The sequence below is a fragment of the Ambystoma mexicanum genome, chromosome 4q (genome assembly GCF_040938575.1).
Source record: "Ambystoma mexicanum isolate Mex_15411 chromosome 4q, UKY_AmexF1_1, whole genome shotgun sequence".
NCBI classification, from domain to species: domain Eukaryota; kingdom Metazoa; phylum Chordata; class Amphibia; order Caudata; family Ambystomatidae; genus Ambystoma; species Ambystoma mexicanum.
Genome location: NC_090928.1, coordinates 1240029979 through 1240051181, shown reverse-complemented (window position 1 = coordinate 1240051181; position 21203 = coordinate 1240029979). Strand labels below are relative to the sequence as shown.

General features: G+C 50.4%; 1 protein-coding gene across 2 annotated transcripts in view; it reads left to right on the top strand.

Moving 5' to 3' along the window:
• DLK2 (delta like non-canonical Notch ligand 2) overlaps window positions 1-21203 on the top strand; it is a 182211-nt gene that overhangs the window by 73599 nt on the left and 87409 nt on the right. For both annotated transcript variants that reach the window (XM_069608806.1, XM_069608807.1), the window contains exon 2: window positions 1904-2005. In XM_069608806.1, coding sequence (XP_069464907.1) covers window positions 1933-2005 — 73 coding nt within the window. In that variant the 5' untranslated portion in view covers window positions 1904-1932. The remainder of the gene's footprint in view (window positions 1-1903; window positions 2006-21203) is intronic.

Genomic DNA, 21203 nt, shown 5'->3' with positions numbered 1-21203 from the left:
GGGAATTACAGAGGCCATTGGTTTGCTTTGTGCTGCAGCAATTGCTCTTCGCTAAAGGGACAGGGAAAGGGTTCAGTGTTGCAGACTTGTTTGACTGGTGCTGTGGATGGGTAGTGAGCAGACCTTCCCCATACATGGTCTAGCATGCTGCAGTTCAGCGCTTGGTTCCCCACCTCCATTTACCACATTGGAAGCCATCCCCCCCCCCCCAGGTATGTGGCAGCCCTTACAAGTACCGTGTTGCTTTTAGCTGCCATTCAGAGTGAAGAGCTTCCGGAGACGGCGAGTGATCTGCAAAGTATGATCCTAGGATGCGCCCCCTTAATGTACCCTGACAAGAGTAACACACTGAACAGGATAGGTTTCTCCTCCTTGCCTGTTCCCCGTCAGACTGCGGGATGTAATGTAGACTGCTCTTCCCTGTGGAGAGTATGGCGTCGGCAACAAGGGGATATGGCGTTGGTTCTGCAGTGTGCTTTTTCATGTTAGGCTGCTGTGAAGTCAAGCTAGGGGGAGCTTCCTACTCTTGCGTGTTATGGATCCCTCGTGCCTCCCCATAGGGACAGCGATAGCAGTAGAAAAAGAACACAGGCCGCCACGCACAGCATCAGATAATCGAGGGGTCCGTGGACCACGCGAGCTCCACTGCGCGGTGTCTATCGGATGCCACTAGGAGCCGCTCGGTGGCACATTGCCCTGTAGTTGGTCACTGCCCCATAGATCCTAGCCCTGCAAGGACTGCAGAGTGGATCTTCCTTTCTGTCTGGCAGCACAGTCCAGGAGAAGAGCAGTCGGGGAGGCAGGCTTGGCATTCTGTGTGAACGCTTTGTGATGACCCATGGAACTGCTGTGTCAAGTCTTTGCGCCCAATCCATTGCCCTGACGCATTTGCAGCAGCGTGGCAAGGGTGCTATGTCAGAGGCTGCTGTGTGCATTCGTGAACCATGAGGTATTGTGCTCGTAAGCCGGTGAACGTGCCGCGCTGGCGGGTGGGGGTGAGTCTCCGAAATAGTAGTGTTGTGGCTTGCAGAGGGATTAGATCAGATTTGGCAGGTGGAGCACACCGTCATTTTCCTTGGTTTGTTTACCAGCCTGCAAACATGGACTGTGTGTGTGTGTGTGTGTGTGTGTGGGGAGGGGGGGGGGTCTGGGCCATGCAATTGTCTCGGGCACCAGTGTGTCCCACGGTCGCAAATGGCCATTCATTCCTTTTGTGACACTGTTTGAAGAGTACCCAACGGGGAGTTTTGGGATAAAATGTGATGGAAACTGTGCATTTTAAAGAATCTTTTTCAGCAACACTGGTCAAAACTATTAGCTGCATAGTTAAGCAACTCATCAAACTGGCCAACAAACGGGCCCACGCCAGCATTTTTGGTTGGGCCATTGCTCTATAGGCCAGTCTGGGGCTGCCTATGTCCACACCAAACTCAAAGTGGTCCTAGAGCTCTTGTGCTAGGTTGGTTTTACCACTTACTACTGTCCACTCTCTGTTGGAAGCACCTCCTATAAGGGCCATGATTGTCACCTGCACCCGCTCCCTTCCACGAGTGCTGGCACAGACGGCTTCTAATGACACATCCTCCCCCAACCTGCATGTGCCACCCCATGGCCTCTTGTTCTTCTCAGGAGGCCACTGATCATGTCAGGTTTCCGATGGCGTGTCATGCTTGATTCTGCTTGCTTCACATCACTGTAATCCTGGTTGTTCATGTCTCCCAATGTAATGCTACTCAATTTAGCAACCTCTAAAGGCTGAAGGGCTGAGATATGCATTGCAAAGATGCGAGGGGCAGTGCTTAAGTGCCATTGTGGGATGTGGCAGTGGGCAGGGCTGCCTGCTGCAGATATGGCATTCTCTGTGTGCCCGGCTACATTATCTCCATTTGTCTTATCCTTCCAGGTGTTAGCTCTGCTGGCGCCGCGCTGACCATGCACAGGGGTTCCTGCCTCCAGATCGTGTCCTTGATTTGTATCCTGTTGTCCCGTCGCCTTTCTGCCCAAGGTGAGAGTGCGCACCAGCTCCTGCTCTGTTGCTGAGAGTGAATTGCTTGTCTTGTTGTGAACTGTGTGTACTACTTGGTTGGGGAAGTTGCCACAGCTCGACCACAGGGATTCTAGTTTTCATCCAGAAGGTTTGCTCAACATGGAGCTCTGATGAAGCCCAATTAGGCTGAAACATGTATGTGGTTGCTTGTGGTATTGTGCAGAAGAGATGTGTGCCAGCAGTTTGGACTGGGCTGCCCCTTTTAGCATGGGCACCAAGCCTGATCTGCATATGGTCTTCCCCTTTCTGTAATGTCGTGGCAGGCTGAAAAACGATTTTCTGGAGGGTTGCGCAGAGTGATGCCAAAGGTTCTGAATAATTCTAAACCTTCCAGCGGTCACCTCCTTGGGTTGTGCTGCTCTTGGTGTGCCGGGGGTGACCAGCTTTCACTGTGGACACCTCTTTTCCCCCGTCATCCATGCCTTGACTCTCCTTCAGTTGTAGAAATTGGACCCAACTATGTGATTGCAAGAGTTTATAAAAGACAGCAAGGGGCCTGGAACCGTGGAGCCCCCAGTGACTGACACCCCCAGCCCATGATCACCCCAACTCCTGGTGCACTGGTGCTAATCACTTGCTTTGGAGCATGCAGGAGGATGCCAGAGGAGCAGAGTGAAACCAAGGTGGCCGCAGCTAGGGGGAAGGGGAGGGAGAGAGGAAGCACCCAAGTCTGTAAGTCAAGAAACCTAGCCCTGGGCCACGAGTTCCTGACTTTGTGGGCGTAGGAGAATCTCGTGAACTGGATAAGCAGAGTCTTGTCTGCTTTTACTCTCCTCACACTCTTTCCCGCGCCTGGAGGCATAGACGAGGTGTGGTTGCTGAAAAATGAGCGCAGCCTCTCCTGTTCCTGTCAAAATAAAACGTTGCCACGCCCACTCTTGGCTCAGCACTTCAATGGAGTATTTCGAGCCAATTATATGACTGTGCCGGGCAGCGTTGACTCAAGTTTGGAGAATTGTTTTTGCGTTTGTGGACTGAGCAGATCATCTTGAAAACAGTTGCAAGTCTGATGGCTGGAAGTCTGCTGACGTCATGACTGAAGAGAATGCGCTATCCTGCCTTCATTGGAAGGAGCCGAGGGCTACAGGAAGTGCTCCAAGTTACTAACGAGCCAGCCAGGCATAAAAAGTCCCCCGCACCCTGAATTCTCTCCATGAACAACACTTCTTACCAAGAATCAATCAGTGGCCATTGGCTAGTGGGCAGTGCAGATTTTGAACCATGTTTCCGGTGTAGTGTCTAGGCTCTACATTCCACTTGACGGCAGCTTGTGGGTGCTTTGAGACTGCTGCATACATCGAATCATTGAACACAGCCAGCCCCAGAAACAAAGAGTACCCGTGCATGCGCGCTGGAGCCTGCAGGGCAGTTGTGCCGAATGTGCTGGATAGAAGTGCACCGGGCAGCTTTCATTTGCATTTAAAAGAACAGTCTTGGGACTTAGAACCATTTGCCTCGCGGTGTATGCACCTGCCTCCCAGAATGTACATCACGATAGAAAGTGAAGAAAGACCACACAGCCGAACTGGTCTGCCATTGCCCTCCCCCACGACTCCTTGGTTTCTTGCGTGGAAACAGTGAAACTGGGCAGTAATACTTCCTCTTTTTGCTGACCTCTAAATGATGAAGTGATGAGAATGAACTACATGCAATGTTCCAAGCAGTGCCACGTGTTCTCCTTGGCTCTAGCCATGTGTATGCCCCGAACAGCCTCTCCCTGCACAGAAAAGGGATCCGCGAGGGAGTCCATCGCCAGTGGAATGCAGAGAAGGCTCAATCGTGACCCTTTTCTGCATTTTAAACACTACAGGAGCAGTAGAGTCTGCTGCTGTAGACCAACCATTTCCAGCCTCAAAACGAGAGTAGAAATGGGCTAAAAGGGTAATCCTGCGTGAGGATTCACGGACACCTTACATGCAGTATTTCTAGATATCCGCATCCATTGCACACCGCACTGCACATTTCTTATCAGTTCAATAAATACCCTACCAATACTTCCACGAGTTACACTAATTGCTGCACATGACCATTTCTGTATAAACTCAGGAAACTCCTAATCCCTGCCTTAGTGTGCGAAGTGTAAGAGCCCAGTGTTTGGTGTGGACTATGGCGGAGAAGCCTCCTATTGTGAAGTCTCCAACTACAACGCTGCAAAACTGCAAGCTCGACAAAGCAGCGAGATGACGCTAACCACCGGCCCTTTAAGGAAAAAGGAGTTCCCTGTTTTAAAACCGGCACAGGCGCGAAGTGCTTGCGTCAGTTGTGGGGGCCAAGTGTTTGGTGTTTGGTGAGGGCTGAAGGGGTGGGAGTGGATTCAGTTTATCCCCTCCCCACCCAACCTTTAACTCGATTAGTGCCTCCTGCTCTCGAGTCTCCCGACTGAGTGGTGAGTTAAACGGCTGAAGACGTCTCTTGTAAAGATTTCACACTTTGCACCGCATAAACGCCAGGGAAGACTAGACGTTTCCCGCCTTGCTCACTGATTGCTAAGGACCTGAGCCATATCTGGGATTAGTGTACCTGACAGACCTTCTGATCAAGGGATCTGAAAAACGGACTATGCCCAGTAAACTATGCTCGACAACTAATAATTATAATCTGAGGAAAAATGCGCCTTTTGGCTTACTGCACAAAAACCCAGACTCATTTAAAAGTGGAAAAGGTCGCTTTAATGTGACAGGCCAAAGCTTACAATCAAACGCTTAACTGGCTCCATGGCCTAACAAACTAAAGAAATATTTTAACAACCAATTAAATAAATTAAACATTTTCATTTTAATTTCCCCCCAACAATTAAATAATTAAATAACCCAATTCCTCCCTAATGATCCCTTGGATCCTACCGTCTCCTTGCCCCTTTTCCAGGCGTCCCGCTTTCTCCCAGGGGCCATGCCCCTCCACGCTCAATACCTGTTCCCCCGGGGTGGCCTGCTTGTGCAAACAGCGCCACCCCATCCTTTCCCGTGTCATTCCCCCATTGTGCTTCCCTCCCCCCACATCAAAAGGGGCCATGCCCCCGGCACCAGAAAAACCCTCCCCCGAGGAGTTCTTTCTTCCCCACCCCCCCAAACTTTTCTGCCTCAAACTTTTTACCCAGTCTCCCAGCCCAGAACCTAAGAAGAGCCACACCCGTATCCCTTACCAGATCATTTTCCCCAGCAAGACTAATCCCCCCCATCTGAAAGCCCATAGCTTTCCCTCACCCCAGCCAACATAGGAAGCAACTAATCCCATCCCAGCCCCCCAAACCCGGACATCTTACCGCAACATCTTTATAGTTGCACCCCAGTTGCCTGCCAACAACCCTTTTCTCAATTTCTTTCCCCGCCCACTTAACCCTAGAATGTCCCAAAAAACAGATTTTTGACATCTGAACGGACCTCCTAGCAGCATCTGAAAAAGAAATTACAAAATCACTTACAAATCAACAACATCCTAATAAATGCTACACTCCTGCTACCTACTGAAAAAATTCTATAAAGACATTCCGTTTGCCCCGGTCCCTGACATACCCTTTGTATCTCCCTTACTCCCAGCGTCCCAACCTTTTCACCTACTCCTCTTAATAGCCCAGCCTGCTACTTTTAGATGCTGCACCCCTCCTAAATGAATGAGTTCCAACCTCCTAACCTTTCCCACACCACTAGTAACACCTCCTCAGTACCCTATCCTTTCTGGCCATCTCCTTAACCCTCTCCGGAAACACCTCAGGTCTTCTCCTACCGTCCCCCTATATTTCGCCCCTTTCACCTAACCTTTAAACAATACACCTAAACCCACTTAGACCCCCTTTTTCCTCTAAACTATTACCCCCCTGCTCCCCCTTGGCCCTCCCACTTTCCATCACCTTATTAATATTGGCCCTGCGTTGCCCCCCCCTGCACCGGGGGCCCACGTGCACCCCCGTCCATGCAGGCCCTTTACTTTATTGCTCCTCTCGCCACTGCACCAGGGGCCAAACCTGCACCCCCGTCCATGCAGTCCCTTCCTTATAACTAATTTTCAAGATCCTTGCGTCCTTTACCACCTGTTTCCCACCTGCACCAGGGGCCCTAGTACACCCCCGTCCATGCAGGCCCCTTTTCTGCCTTACTCCTCTCCACCGCTGCACCAGGGGCCAAACCTGTGCCCCCGTCCATGCAGTCCATTCCACATAAATTCCTCTTCCAGCACCTTGCTTCGTTGCTCCACTTCTTTCCCCCAGCTGCACCAAGGGCCCTAGTGCACCCACGTCCATGCAGACCCAGCTCATCACTTCCCCTTGCTGCACCAGAGGCGCTCCCGCACCTCCGTCCATGCAGCCTGAAGCTTACTCACCTTGTCGTGCGGCAAGAGTGAGGGCTTCGCCACCGTCGTCCATGCCCTCCAAACAACGGCCACCACCCCTTAACAATTTCCACAGTTACATCCCCCTGCGCCCCTCCCCTACCTACGCTTCTTCCTCCTCACCCTTCTCCTACCCCCTTTAAGTCGCCTCCAAAAACCTTTCAACAAACCTTGTGCCCCCCCCCTCCTTTTACGTTAAACTGAGCCCGACCTACCAGCACACCCCAATTTACCTGGCATGCGGTCCTTCCCCCCCACTTCCTTGCCCCGCTCCTCGCCCTGACCCACTGTCCCCTGCCTGAAAACAATCTGTAACCGGATGCCGACCCGCACACCTGCTGCACTCGTGTTTAAATTTGCACATCCACCTCGTGCAGCCTTCTTTATTGAACGCCCAACTTGCTGTCGAGGGCTGTCCTCCGCCTCATCCCCCCACCCCCTCATGGGCGGGGCGACCAAGAAAGGGCCGGTAAGGCACAGGCAGCCCACTTGCTGTGTGCAATGTCGGGGCAGGCCTCGTTGGAGCCATCCATTGCAGCCAAAGATCCATGTCTATCTCCCCCCAGACCGCCTGACTGTCCTCCGCCATTCTCGCTCTGAATTCCTCATCATAGCGTACCCAGGCAAAATCCACAAAACTCGTGAAAGCCATCCTTATTATATCCATATATTTAAGCAGGGCCACGCAACGCTCCGGGAATTTTTCACAGTACACACTGGCATAAATGATAAACGCCGACGTCCAATTCTCAATAGTCACCGGGACCCTTGGGCGTGAAGCCAGTTCCCTCTCTTCCTCCTTAGACCCCTCCTTTGCTCTCACTTCCCTATGGAGCAATTTAAAGACATCCACAAATTCCCCTGCCTGAATCTTCTCCCTGGTCGCTGCCACCAAGTGCGCCCCCAATGGTTTTGTTATCCCCATGTATGGCAATTTTTTCTCCTTTCTTTTCACTTCACACTCCTTATCTTTTCCGGCTTGCACTTCGAGCACCAATGGCTCCACCACCTTGTCCGTTTGGACCTCCACTGAGCAAATGCTCTTCTCAACCCCCGCGGCTCCAATGGCCTGCACACCAACTTCTTTCCTTACACTTTGCAGTCCAGACCCTTCATCCCCTGTCCCCCTTCTTGCGACCCCTCTCTGCCATGCAGATGACCTTTCCCTTTCCCGCTCACCTCTTTCCACACCTGCCGCCTGTGGTCTGGCGTCCACACCGATGCTCCTCCTCTCCTTTCTTAGAGGGCTCCTACTGCCGGGACAAAACATGTCAGCACACTCACCCAGCCAATAGTTCCCCTGACCCTTTCCTCCCCGTCCACCCTGCACTTCCCCTTCCCTATCCCAACTCAAGCTTCTTCTCTCCTCCCCCCTTTCCCTTTCCGCCCCATAATCTTCCACTTCCCATTGCCCCACATATTCCTCCCATCCCACTTCATTACCCCTTAAATACTATTGCGTATGCGAGCTCCTGCCCGAGTTGAGTTGATGATCTTCTTCCGAGCACGGGGCGTCCGCCCTGCCCCTCCTTTGACGTCTTCTCGGCGGGGTTGTGGAAACCCCTGCCTGGTCCTCTTCTCTCGGGCGAGGCGTTCCGTCCTCCACCCTGGAATCCTCATTGCTAGGGGCTGTGCTGTGCCCTCTAGGCTCTCCTTGCGCTGACCGAGGAGGGGCCGTACTGAAACCCTCTACCTCCACCTGACCAGCGGGGGCTGCGCAGCGCCCTCCGCCCTCACTCCTCCTACCCGGGGGGGGCGTTCCGCGCCCCACTCTAACCTCCTCAATTGATGGGGACCTCTCCCTCCTTCTCCCACCTGCACTCTTCTGCAGGTATTTACCCCCTCTTCCCCTCTGCCCTGACACCCCCCTCTGTACCCCCTCACTGGCCCCACTCTTGTTCCCTTGAGCCACCTCCATCTGAGCACTCCTATCTTCCCTAGGGCTATTACTCACTCCCTCCCTCAATGGCTGACCACCCAAAATCATTTCTCCCCCGGACGCCCTCCTGTCTGTCTCCCTCCTCAACTTCCTACCCCTGGATTACCACACCTCCCCTTTCCCCGCCGCAGGGGTGCAAGCCATCACTGCCGCGAGAGCCCCATCTGCCGCTGCTCTACGCTGCGGCCTACCCCCACTTATCTCCCCCTCACCCGTGACCTCCCCCACTGCCCCCTCCAACTGGGCCTTGGATGCCCTACTAATTATTTCTAAGGCCTCCCTCAGAGCCTTAGCATCAACCAGCCCCTTCTTGCTGGCTCCCTGGCCCACCATTGTGCACTACTAATCTGAGTGCACTACAGTATATATGCCCCTTGAAAATTAATCTAGCGAACCTAAGCCCCCGAGCCAAACTACCCGTGGACCTAAACCCCAACTGACCAACTACTAACTCAGAAATAAAAGCACTAGCGAAACCCAACCTTTAATATCAAATCCCCAATGCAAATTACAAAATTATTAATCAATTTAACCCAAAAAATATATATTTTTTTATTTTATTTATTTATCTACCTCTATATACCCCCTATAATACTGCCCTAGCCCCTGAAACCCCCTGCCCAGGCAATAACGTGCCACGGCAAAAGGAAAACCCGCAAAAAACCAGCAGCCCAACTATAAATGGGCCCGAGATGTGCCCGTGTCACACTGCCCCCTGGCTGCGTGTAAGCACCACTGCACCAAATAATAACAGCACTGTCCCTTTAAGGTGAGCACACTGCCCCCTCTGACACGAGACGGCTACCGCACGTATCTTTCCCCTCACAGCTGCAAACAACACGGGACCCGGCGCTCCCTAATTAAAATACCCCCTACAACTCCAATGGAAAGAAGCACCACACTAGATGCCCAATATCCTCCCCGCTCCCCCTCCCGGACCTGCGTTCAACGGAACGTTTTTTTTTTTTTTTAATAAAACCCCACACCCTACAGCAAAATGGGAAATATGCCGGGACAAAATGTCGTGCAAGAAAACCCTTCCCGGACCACAGACAACGCTGGGACCAGAGCCAAGTACAGTAAGTGGGGGTACCTTATCTACGGTACCCCCGGCTATAACAAGAATATATATTTTATAACAATGTTCCTGCTAACTATACCTAACCTCCCCAATACTACAAACTATCCCTCTCACCTACTCTACCCTGCAGCACCGACTGCCCAGCTACTTCAGGGAAGGCTCGGAAGCAGGCGACAGGACTGAGACAATCATCAAGTCCTAACCGTCGCCTGCCTCCCGAACCTTCCCTGAGCCCTTAAATACCCCCTGGGAGGCGCTCTGCCCCCACGGCCACTCGCTGGCCGTGTGCAGCTCCAAAAACTCCCCGGGGGGAAACGCTTCGTGTTCCCCCCGGGACCCCCCGTCTAAGAAAGATTCGGCTGCCACTGCCACATGATCTAAATCCAGCAAAACAAACTCCAAGACCACCAGCTCCCCTCACAGCACCGGTGGTGGCCAAGAGAAGAGCGCTGGTACAATCAAATCTTTCCTTCAGGTAGAAACCGTGGTGGACTAGACAACAGATCCATTGGCTGAACGTATAACTTTACCCCAACAGCCGGCTTAGTCCCCGACTAAAAATAGAAGTAATACCTCAGACTTATCGTTTGCAGCTATTGACAACAACAATTCGTCACTTGCACTGTGCTATTCCCTGCGTGACACTTTAGGAACGGACAAACTGCCAGAAGTTGATAAGCGACTATGCAAGAAACAGAGACTGGTGGAACTCTGGAAGAGGCGCCCATTCCATAATCGGGGCCTTATTGTTGCACCACGTGACTCTAACTGAGCCTTCATTCTGGTTGCTTGCCCCATGTTTTCTGCGCATCCGTATATGCCTGCATGCGCACTCAGAGGGCTGTGGTAGGCGCAGACACACACTAAGTCCACAACGGAGAGTCACTTATAATGGGTGCAGAGTTCCTTGAGAATGGTATATTGCACGCACGTGCCTGCAAAAATGTGTCCTCCCTGGAGAGATGACTGTGGGAATCCTGCGAATGGTGGCTGCCATCACAATAATGGCTACTGTATTGATGATCACTGCATTGATTCACTTCCTGCGTGCCGTGAGGGGCAGGGACACCCATGCAATGATTCGCCAAGGAAAGAGCTATTGATCAGGCACTGCTGTGATCGGAATGAGGCCTTTTGTCCTATTTTTTTTTTTATTTTGTTACCTTGTTCTCTACAAAACTTGCTAAACATGCTGCTTTTTGACATTCCTTTGCTTTCCAGGGCACCTCTTTAAAACATTCTGCAATGTTATGCTGAACATTTTGCATTTTGCCTTCTGTGCATTGGCAATTTTGGTTAGAGTAACATGACTTGCTCTCTCTTCACGCCTCCTTGGACAGCATCTACTGGGAACACCCCTACTTCAGGAGGTAGTTGTCAAATGTGTTCCTTACCAAATCCAAGATTGGTTATTCATTATCCCTCAATGCTCCATGGGCCACAGTTTCCTGCCCTGCTCAGAAGTGCTCCCATAGTCGTTTGTTCCGCAGAAGTACTGTAAAAAAGGAGGTACAATTGTAAAACATCTAAAAACTTCTCTTCAGGGCTCCAGATGCAGTCCAGTGCAACAAAGCGCAAAGGCATGAGTTGGAGCCCAAAACATATTAGACAAATTACAGGATGGGAGGTGAGGGTTCCTGCCGTCAAACACGAGATGGATTTTATGGGTACCCGATATTAAAAAACGTGGTCACAGGTGAGAGCATGAGAAGAGCAATTACAGGATGCGAGGTGGGGTTTACTGCCATTAAGCAGGAGAGGGGTCTATGTGCCCTCAGGCAGGAGCAAGAGAAGAGCGATTACAGGATAGGGTGTGAGGGTTTACTGCCATCAAACAGGAGAGGGATCAATGTGCCCGCAGGCGGGAGCAAGAGAAGAGCAATTACAGGATAAGAGGTGAGGGTTGACTGCCATCAAACAGGGGGGAGGGATCTGTGTAACCGCAAGCGAGAGCAAGAGAACTTCTTCACCTCCTTCTTCCCCCCTCTCTGAAATGGCTTCTCTTTCTAATGCGCCCTCGCCATGCATTTCTCCTCTTCCCCGACAGCATTTTGGAGCAACCTGAATAACAACGTTAGGTTCCACATCAGTGGAGCATGCAAGACATGGCTGCTTCTATTAATAGTTTTTCATGTCTATTTATCGTGCCAGTGTCAGAATCCTTTAATAGATTGCCTCTTGTTGAACGCGTCGTGAAGTAAAGAATTCTTTCTACCAATGTGATTCTCAGGGGTATGAAAGGACAGACTGAGAAACCAATTGGTCGAAAGATGTTGTGACCTCGCTGGAACCGCGACAGCTGCACGAAACCGAAGAGATCCGGGCAACTCCTGATGACTGCAGACGAAATACCACGAATTACCAACTATTATAGGAACCTCTAGTGATACCTGACATAATCCAGAACACTAACCTGCAGAAGAACGTAACATTAACCACAGAAGTTCCGTACAATTTGATCCTCAGGAATGATGGGTTCTGTAGACCACAAAAAAGGTATTTAGCATAGCAGATAACAAAAGGTCAAAAGGTACAGAGAAAAAAATGGCAAAGGAAGGGAAGAGTTCTTACTAGTGTGTCCGGGAAATGATAGACCCCCAGGTGAGTACTTGTCCTTGTCGCCTCTTGTAAACGGAGTCCAGTCTGGTGATAAGTGGCTCCAATGCACCATGCACCTACCCCGACGGCACGAGGACGCCTAAGGTGCCAAGGCAGTCTCTAGTCCAGCACCTAAACCCTGTGCCCGCCGGCACGAGGACGCCTAAGGTGCCAAGGCAGTCTCTAGTCCAGCACCCAAACCTGTGCCCGCCGGCACAAGGACGCCTAAGACCTAAGTTGAGCCAGACAGAGGTTAGTAGATGAGGAGCAGAAAAACAGTATAGAAGAGGAATAGGACAACAGTAGAGTAGAGCCCCAGGAATGATGGAGAAACGGGCAGAAGTATCGGGTAGTGAGCGGTCTTGAACCCACCCAAGTCCAGAATCAAGAAAAAACTCACAAAATCACAAAGCAAGGCAATCCAAGAACGATCCGAGGTCAAAATATCCAAGAAAACAACAATACAAGGGCTATCCAGGCGCAAAATCCAAGAGAAGCAATCCGAGATCAACGTACCTGTAAATCCAAGAGAAAAACAAAACGCTGCTGTCAAAACACAATCAGAAGCGCTGACTGGAGGGCGAGGAGGAGTTAAATACCGAACTTCCGGCAATACCCCGATCACGTGATTCGCTACGAAAGGAATCACGTGGGACATGATGCGCCCATTGCCGTAATCGCCATGGCAACTTCCAAACAAAGCGTCGGCAAGGTGGTTTCAAACGAGCGCGTCTGCCCAAGTTGGCTCGTGGACAAAACACTGCTCCCCTCCGTATTCTACCGGGTAAGCGTACCTGCTGCTGCCTGCGAGAGGATCGGGTAAAGGAAGGGACGCGAATCTGGGACCGTTTTCTAACAGTATCCTCCCCCAAAGGTCCCCCTAAGCTCCAAGAGGCCAAAAACTGTGAAACCAACAAGGGGGCATGTATATTACGCTCAGGTTCCCAAGTACGTTCCTCGGGCCCGTAACCCTTCCAATCCACCAAAAAATATCTCACCCCATGAGAGACTTTAGAATCAAGTATTGCGTTGACTTCGTACTCCTCCACACCCTGGACAAGCACCGGGGAAGGTGGAGCAGTAATTCTAGTCTGGTCGACACAAGGTTTAACCATGGATACGTGGAACACAGGATGTATCCTCCAAGAGCGGGGTAACTCCAACTTGACCACCAAAGGATTCAAGACTTCTTTGATAACATAAGGGCCAACAAAACGTGGCAGCAGACACCGCCGTCCCGGGATGTGTAGGTTCTTCGTAGAGAGCCAGACCCGCATGCCCCGAACGTAATCAGGTGAGAGTCGGCGGTTACGATCTGCGTATAATTTGGCTTGCTTCTGAGCCTGTACTAGATGTTCCAAAACGCTAGCATGAACCGCAGACAACTCCTTGATACATGAATGCACAGCCGGGCAATCTGCGGGAAGCACCAAGTCCAAAGGCAGAGTGCGAGGGTGTTGACCCTATAAAGCAAAAAAAGGGGACGTTCCTGTAGAAGAGTGGCTAGAATTGTTATATGCAAATTCCGCCATAGGGAGAACTGTTAACCAAGACTCTTGATGCTGGAGAATGAGGCATCTGAGGTATTCCATAGTAGCGTTAACACGCTCAGTTTGGCCATCCGTTTGTGGATGGAAGGCCGTGGAACATCGATCATCCACCCCCAACGAGGACATGAGGTGCCTCCAGAAACGTGACGTAAATTGGGAGCCTCTGTCAGAAATCACGATTTCAGGTAGCCCAAAAAAACGAAATACGTGTTGCAAGAACATTTCGGCAAGCTTAGAAGCAGAGGGCAGACCCTGGCAAGGAACAAACAAGGACATTTTGGAAAAACTGTCCACCACCACCCAGACAGCATCAAATCCTTCGACCAATGGTAGCTCTACTACGAAATCCATCGAAATCATTGCCCATGGTCTAACTGGCACTGGTAATGGCTGTAGTAGTCCCATTGGTTTAGCCGAGGAGGATTTGCACTGGGCACAAATTGCACAGGTCGATATGTATTGCGAGACGTCTCGCCGCATTGATGGCCACCAGCACCAACGTTTGAGGAGGTCTAGAGTTTTCTGCGAACCAGGGTGAGCTGCGATGGCAGCGTCATGACATAAGGCAATAGCTGCATAACGAGAGTCGTGATCGGGCATATAAACACGACCTTAGACGTAAGGCAGGCCGTGCACAATGTCCATGTTGTATTCTGCTATTTCCGCTGGTTCCTTTGCTACCCAGGCTTGGAGAGTCGTCTTCAAAGTGGGCTGTAATACGCAACCTCAAACCACTTGTATAGGCAGCATCAGAGACCCATCCTGTATACGAGAAATAGAACCTCCATGGATTCTGGATAGGGCGTCAGCCTTAGAATGTAAAGCCCCGGGGCGGTAAGTCAAGGTAAAGTTATACATAGAAAAGAACTCATGCCAACGGGCGTGCCTGGCAGTGGTACAAGTCAGTGATTGTAAGGCCAACAGGTTTCTGTGGTCCGTATATACTTGAACTGGAATGTCAGTGCCCAAGAGGTGATGCCGCCACACCGTAAATGCTTCTCGAATCGCCAGCAATTCTCGTTCTGTGATAGTATAATTTTGTTCATAAGGTGTTAATTTTCGTGAATGATAGGCGACTGGATGAAGATCGCCTGAATCGGGACAAGGCTGGGAGAGAACCGCTCCTACAGCTAAGTCAGAGGCATCTGCTTCAACATAAAAAGGTTGTTGGACGTTAGGATGTAACAAAACAGGAGCAGAGGTGAAGGCTGATTTCAAAGCCTCAAATGCTCATTGAGCGTTATCGTTCCAAACAAACGGTTTCTTGTTACTGGTTAGTTCAGTGAGTGGTGAAGTGATGTACGAGAAGTGTCTAATGAAACGGCGATAAAAGTTGGAGAATCCTAAGAAAGACTGTAATTCCTTCCTGGTAGATGGTATAGGCCAATCTAAAACTGCTTTGACCTTATTTCTACTCATCTGGACTCCTTCATTAGTAATGTCATATCCAAGGAATTCTACATGGGTAGCATGAAAGACACACTTCTCCAATTTCACAAAAAGGTGGTGATCTCGCAAGCGTTGTAACACTTCCGAAACATGGCGCACATGCAAATCCATAGATGGGGAATAAATGAGTATATCGTCGAGATAAACGATGACAAACCTGTCGATCATATCACGAAGGACGTCATTAATAAAGTTCTGAAAAGTGGCCGGGGCGTTACAGAGTCCAAATGGCATTACCAAATACTCAAACAACCCATATCTGGTCTTAAATGCCGTCTTCCATTCATCGCCACGACGAATCCTCACCGAGTTGTAGGCCCCCCTAAGATCCAATTTAGTAAGGACCACTGAAGAACCCAACTGATCCAGTAAAACAGAAATTAAAGGGATAGGATATTGATTCCGTATAGTACTTGCATTAAGCTCACGATAATCAATACAGGGTCTTAATTCACCCTCCTTCTTAGGCACAAAAAACAAAGGGGAAGCAAATGGAGAATGAGAAGGACGGATAAAACCTAACTCCAGAGCCTTATCCAGATAATCCTTTAGGACAGCATCCTCCTTTTGGGTAAGAGAGTAAATGCGTCCCGATGGTACCTTGGCATCTGGTTTCAGATCAATCGGGCAATCGTATGGCCGATGAGGAGGCAATTTCTCAGCTTTTCCTTTGTCAAAAACATCTATATATTGGGTATATTCAGCAGGCAGAGTGGTGTTAACAACCGCACCAATAGTGGCTGCGAAATCCAGTAAAGCCCGACTGGGAGCTGTAAGTACGGAATCAGCCGAGTTACAATTTGCAAGACATTGCTGGGAATTAAAGTTAATAGCCCCAGTAACCCAATCAATACCTGGATTGTGGAGCTTAAGCCAAGGTAACCCCAAAATCAGTTTAAATTGAGGTGCCGTAATGACATTGAAAGTGATGGTTTCTGAATGCTCGATACCTATGGTTAATTGCAAAGGTATGGTATGCTCCGTAACTAATCCCGAAAGAAGAGTAGAACCATCAACAGCATTCACCACCTCAGGAACTTCCTTAGGCAGAAGAGGTATTCCCCACGTCTGAACATACTGAGCATCAATATAATTTCCGGTGGCCCCAGAATCCAAGACTGCTACGGAACTCCGAGGCACTCCCTGCGGATAACTCAATGTAATGTTGACATAAAAAGGAATAAATAAACAGGAACCCTGCATAGAACAGCTCGGCGTAGGGTTTCCTTCTACTGAGGGGCTTTGGCGTTTCCCGATTTGTGGGGCTTCTTTGGGCAGGCACGAAGCAAATGATTAGCAGAACCGCAGTAGAAGCACAGATTGTTTCGTCTACGGTTTTCTCTTTCTTCCATCGTTAATGGGCCACTGACTGCACCAATTTGCATAGGCTCTTCAGACCCAGTCACGGGGACAGTGAGACCAGCAGGGTTGGATGGAGTTGCCCTCTTTTCCCCTTTTCTCTCAGCCCATCGGGCGTCTATCTGAAGTACTAAATCTAAGAATTCAGGGAATGATGTAGGAACCACCGGGACCGTAGCTATAGTATCCTTCAGCAAATCTGATAACCCCTTGTAGAACACCGCTGCCTTCTTTTCTTCTGGCCAACCGGTTTCAGCAGTCAGCTGATTAAATTTGGCTAGATAGGATAACAGAGGAGCGTCTCCCTGGCGTAGATTTAATAGTTCTGAATCAGTGGCTTGTGTCTTATATCGAGTATCAAAAACCCGAGTCATAGCATTGATTAAAGCATCACAATCAAACAATAGCGGACTGCCCTGTTCCAACAAGGGGTTAGCCCAAACTGCGGCCATACCCCCGAGGTTCGATAAAACAAAAGCTGCTTTAGTAGTTGCATCAGGGAAAGAGGCAGGCCGGCACAAAAAATTTAACCAACATTGATTAATGAAGGTCCGGAAGGTCTTGGGGTCTCCGGAAAACCTTTCAGGAGGGGCAAGCGGGAACTGGGCGGCCATGTAAACAGGCGCAGAGTCTGGCCTAGCTGAGAGCCCCGCCTGACCTGAAGAACCAGCAGATTCCAAGGGCTGGGGCCCGCCGGTTACCTCCCTGATCCCAGCCTGCATTTCATCAATGCGTCGATGGGTATCAGTGTGGGCGGCTGTCATATCGGCACGTAACTCAGCCATTAATTGGACCAGAGCGGCCAACGGGTCACTAGTTGCATCCATAAAGGCGGCTTCTGATTCTGTCAGAATCCTTTAATAGATTGCCTCTTGTTGAACGCGTCGTGAAGTAAAGAATTCTTTCTACCAATGTGATTCTCAGGGGTATGAAAGGACAGACTGAGAAACCAATTGGTCGAAAGATGTTGTGACCTCGCTGGAACCGCGACAGCTGCACGAAAACGAAGAGATCCGGGCAACTCCTGATGACTGCAGAAGAAATACCACGAATTACCAACTATTATAGGAACCTCTAGTGATACCTGACATAATCCAGAACACTAACCTGCAGAAGAACGTAACATTAACCACAGAAGTTCCGTATAATTTGATCCTCAGGAATGATGGGTTCTGTAGACCACAAAAAAGGTATTTAGCATAGCAGATAACAAAAGGTACAGAGAAAAAAATGGCAAAGGAAGGGAAGAGTTCTTACCAGTGTGTCCGGGAAATGATAGACCCCCAGGTGAGTACTTGTCCTTGTCGCCTCTTGTAAACGGAGTCCAGTCTGGTGATAAGTGGCTCCAATGCACCATGCACCTACCCCGACGGCACGTGGACGCCTAAGGTGCCAAGGCAGTCTCTAGTCCAGCACCTAAACCCTGTGCCCGCCGGCACGAGGACGCCTAAGGTGCCAAGGCAGTCTCTAGTCCAGCACTCAAACCTGTGCCCGCCGGCACGAGGACGCCTAAGACCTAAGTTGAGCCAGACAGAGGTTAGTAGATGAGGAGCAGAAAAACAGTATAGAAGAGGAATAGGACAACAGTAGAGTAGAGCCCCAGGAATGATGGAGAAACAGGCAGAAGTATCAGGTAGTGAGCGGTCTTGAACCCACCCAAGACCAGAATCAAGAAAAAACTCACAAAATCACAAAGCAAGGCAATCCAAGAACGATCCGAGGTCGAAATATCCAAGAAAACAACAATACAAGGGCTATCCAGACGCAAAATCCAAGAGAAGCAATCCGAGATCAAGGTACCGGTAAATCCAAGAGAAAAACAAACGCTGCTGTCAAAACACGATCAGAAGCGCTGACTGGAGGGCGAGGAGGAGTTAAATACCGGACTTCCGGCAATACCCCAATCACGTGATTCGCTACGAAAGGAATCACGTGGGACATGATGCGCCCATTGCCGTAATAGCCATGGCAACTTCCAAACAAAGCGTCGGCAAGGTGGTTTCAAACGAGCGCGTCTGCCCAAGTTGGCTCGCGGACAAAACACTGCTCCCCTCCGTATTCTACCGGGTAAGCGTACCTGCTGCTGCCTGCGAGAGGATAGGGTAACGGAAGGGACGCGAATCTGGGACCGTTTTCTAACAGTCAGCCTATTTTGAAGTGCTCTCAATGTTGGCAGATGAGGGAACTCTGGTACAGTGACACAGGGATCTGCCCAGGATGAGACAACATGGTGAATAGAAGGATTCTGAATTAGAGCGCAGGTCCCCGAGCCTACTGTCAGCAACCTAGTTACTAGATCACATTTCCTCCAAAGAAGTGGGGGCTTTGGTGCCTCTGGAGAATTGTGCATTCGCCACCGGGTCTGTAACCCAGAAAGGACCGAAGGGATGAGTCCTGCCAGGGCTGTCATGTGCCCGAAGCTGGCAGCCTTATCTGCCTTTCCATACTGTCCAATCACTCAGTGTCTGAAGGAGTGACTGCCAGTGGTTAACACCCAGTAGAACACATCAGTGTATACCTCTTCATTGCTGTGCACTTGTATTGGTATTTTGTGTTTTTATTTTGGTTTTACATGACAGAAACCTAGCTAAGAAGCAAGGGAAGGCTATACATATTGCTGAGGGAAATGTCTGAGGTAAGGAGGGGTGTTGCAGTATGTGGCGTGGGATGTTCCAGTCATGGGAGGTGAGATGTGATGTGGGAATGCAAGGAGCCTAGGTGACACCCGGGTATTGAGTGAAGCGTTGAGATGTGATGTGGGAATGCAACGAGCCTAGGTGACACCCAGGTATTGAGTGAAGCGTTGAGATGTGATGTGGGAATGCAAGGAGCATAGGTGACACCCGGGTATTGAGTGAAGTGTTGAGATGTGATGGGGGAATGCAAGGAGCCTAGGTGACGCCCAGGTATTGAGTGAAGCGTTGAGATGTGATGTGGGAATGCAAGGAGCCTAGGTGACACCCGGGTATTGAGTGAAGTGTTGAGATGTGATGTGGGAATGCAAGGAGCCTAGGTGACACCCAGGTATTGAGTGAAGCGTTGAGATGTGATGTGGGAATGCAAGGAGCCTAGGTGACACCCAAGTATTGAGTGAAGCATTGAGATGTGATGTGGGAATGCAAGAAGCCTAGGTAACACCAGGTATTGAGTGAAGTGTTGAGATATGATGTGTGAATGGAAGGAGCCTAGGTGACACCAGGTATTGAGTGAAGTGTTGAGATGTGATGTGGGAATGCCAGGAGCCTAGGTGACACCCAGGTATTGACTGAAGTGTTGAGATGTGATGTGGGAATGCAAAGGAGCCTAGGTGACACCAGATATTGAGGGAAGTGTTGAGATGTGATGGGGAAATGCAAGGAGCCTAGGTGACACCAGGTATTGAATGAAGTGTTGAGATGTGATGTGGGAATGCCAGGAGCCTAGGTGACACCCAGGTATTGACTGAAGTGTTGAGATGTGATGTGGGAATGCCAGGAGCCTAGGTGACACCCAGGTATTGACTGAAGTGTTGAGATGTGATGTGGGAATGCAAGGAGCCCAGGTGACACCAGATATTGAGGGAAGTGTTGAGATGTGATGTGGGAATGCAAGGAGCCTAGGTGACACCCAGGTATTGAGGGAAGTGTTGAGATGTGATGTGAGAATGCAAGGAGCCTAGGTGACACCAGGTATTGACTGAAGTGTTGAGATGTGATGTGGGAATGCAAGGAGCCTAGGTGACACCAGATATTGAGGGAAGTGTTGAGATGTGATGTGGGAATGCAAGGAGCCTAGGTGACACCCGGGTATTGAGTGAAGTGTTGAGATGTGATGTGGGAATGCAAGGAGCCTAGGTGACACCCGGGTATTGAGTGAAGTGTTGAGATGTGATGTGGGAATGCAAGGAGCCTAGGTGACTCCATGTATTGAGGGAAGTGTTGAGATGTGATGTGAGAATGCAAGGAGCCTAGGTGACACCAGGTATTGAAGGAAGTGTTGAGATGTGATGTGGGAATGCAAGGAGCCTAGGTGACACCCGGGTATTGAGTGAAGTGTTGAGATGTGATGTGGGAATGCAAGGAGCCTAGGTGACTCCATGTATTGAGTGAAGTGTTGAGATGTGATGTGAAGTGTAAGGTCTTAGGTTCCTTGAGGAACTGCAAGAGCGTTGGCAGAGTCCAGAATACATTGGGATGTGTTTCGGTGGCTTGGGGTGTAGCAAGAGGAGGCCGTGTATTCTTTTCTTTTTGTGTGCCAGACAGTTCCGACTCGAGGCTAGCTAGGGCCGGTCTCCTGGAAGAGTGCAGCCTACCTACACAGCTTTGTAAGTAGGTAGGCCGACCTGCAAGAGGTGGTTGCATTGTAGGCCATGCAGGCAGTCCTAGAGGGTCTACGGGCTGGGAGGGGGCCGTGTGCAGCACCCTTAGGGTCACAGGAATATGGTGGAGTGCAGGTCGGGCAGCCCTGAGTGGGGCCAGGCACGTCGCCGGAACGCCGATCACGTGGGAGATTACCAGGGACCGGTGACTGGTTCTGAACTCCAGTGGAAGGGAGGGTGTACCTTGTAGAGGAGGGTTCTCTGGTGCCAGGCAGTTTGGATCTCGTTGTTGAAGGTTTACCCGGGGGCTTTGGCAACCGAGGCCAGGTGAGATGGGCCTGCAGGCAGCAGCATGCAGAACATGGCCCTTAGCCGTTGCAGTTCTGACAGGATGCTGCTGCATTGCTTCCATGGTACACCGGATAATGGCACGTGCCCACAGGCTCCCTACTTAGATTGGTGGTGGGGAAGGGGGTGTCAAGTGTTTGGCCCAGGGTTACAAAATGTAGTCATGTTGCTGGGCGGGTCAAGAAACCAGGTCAGAGATGACCGGAGTC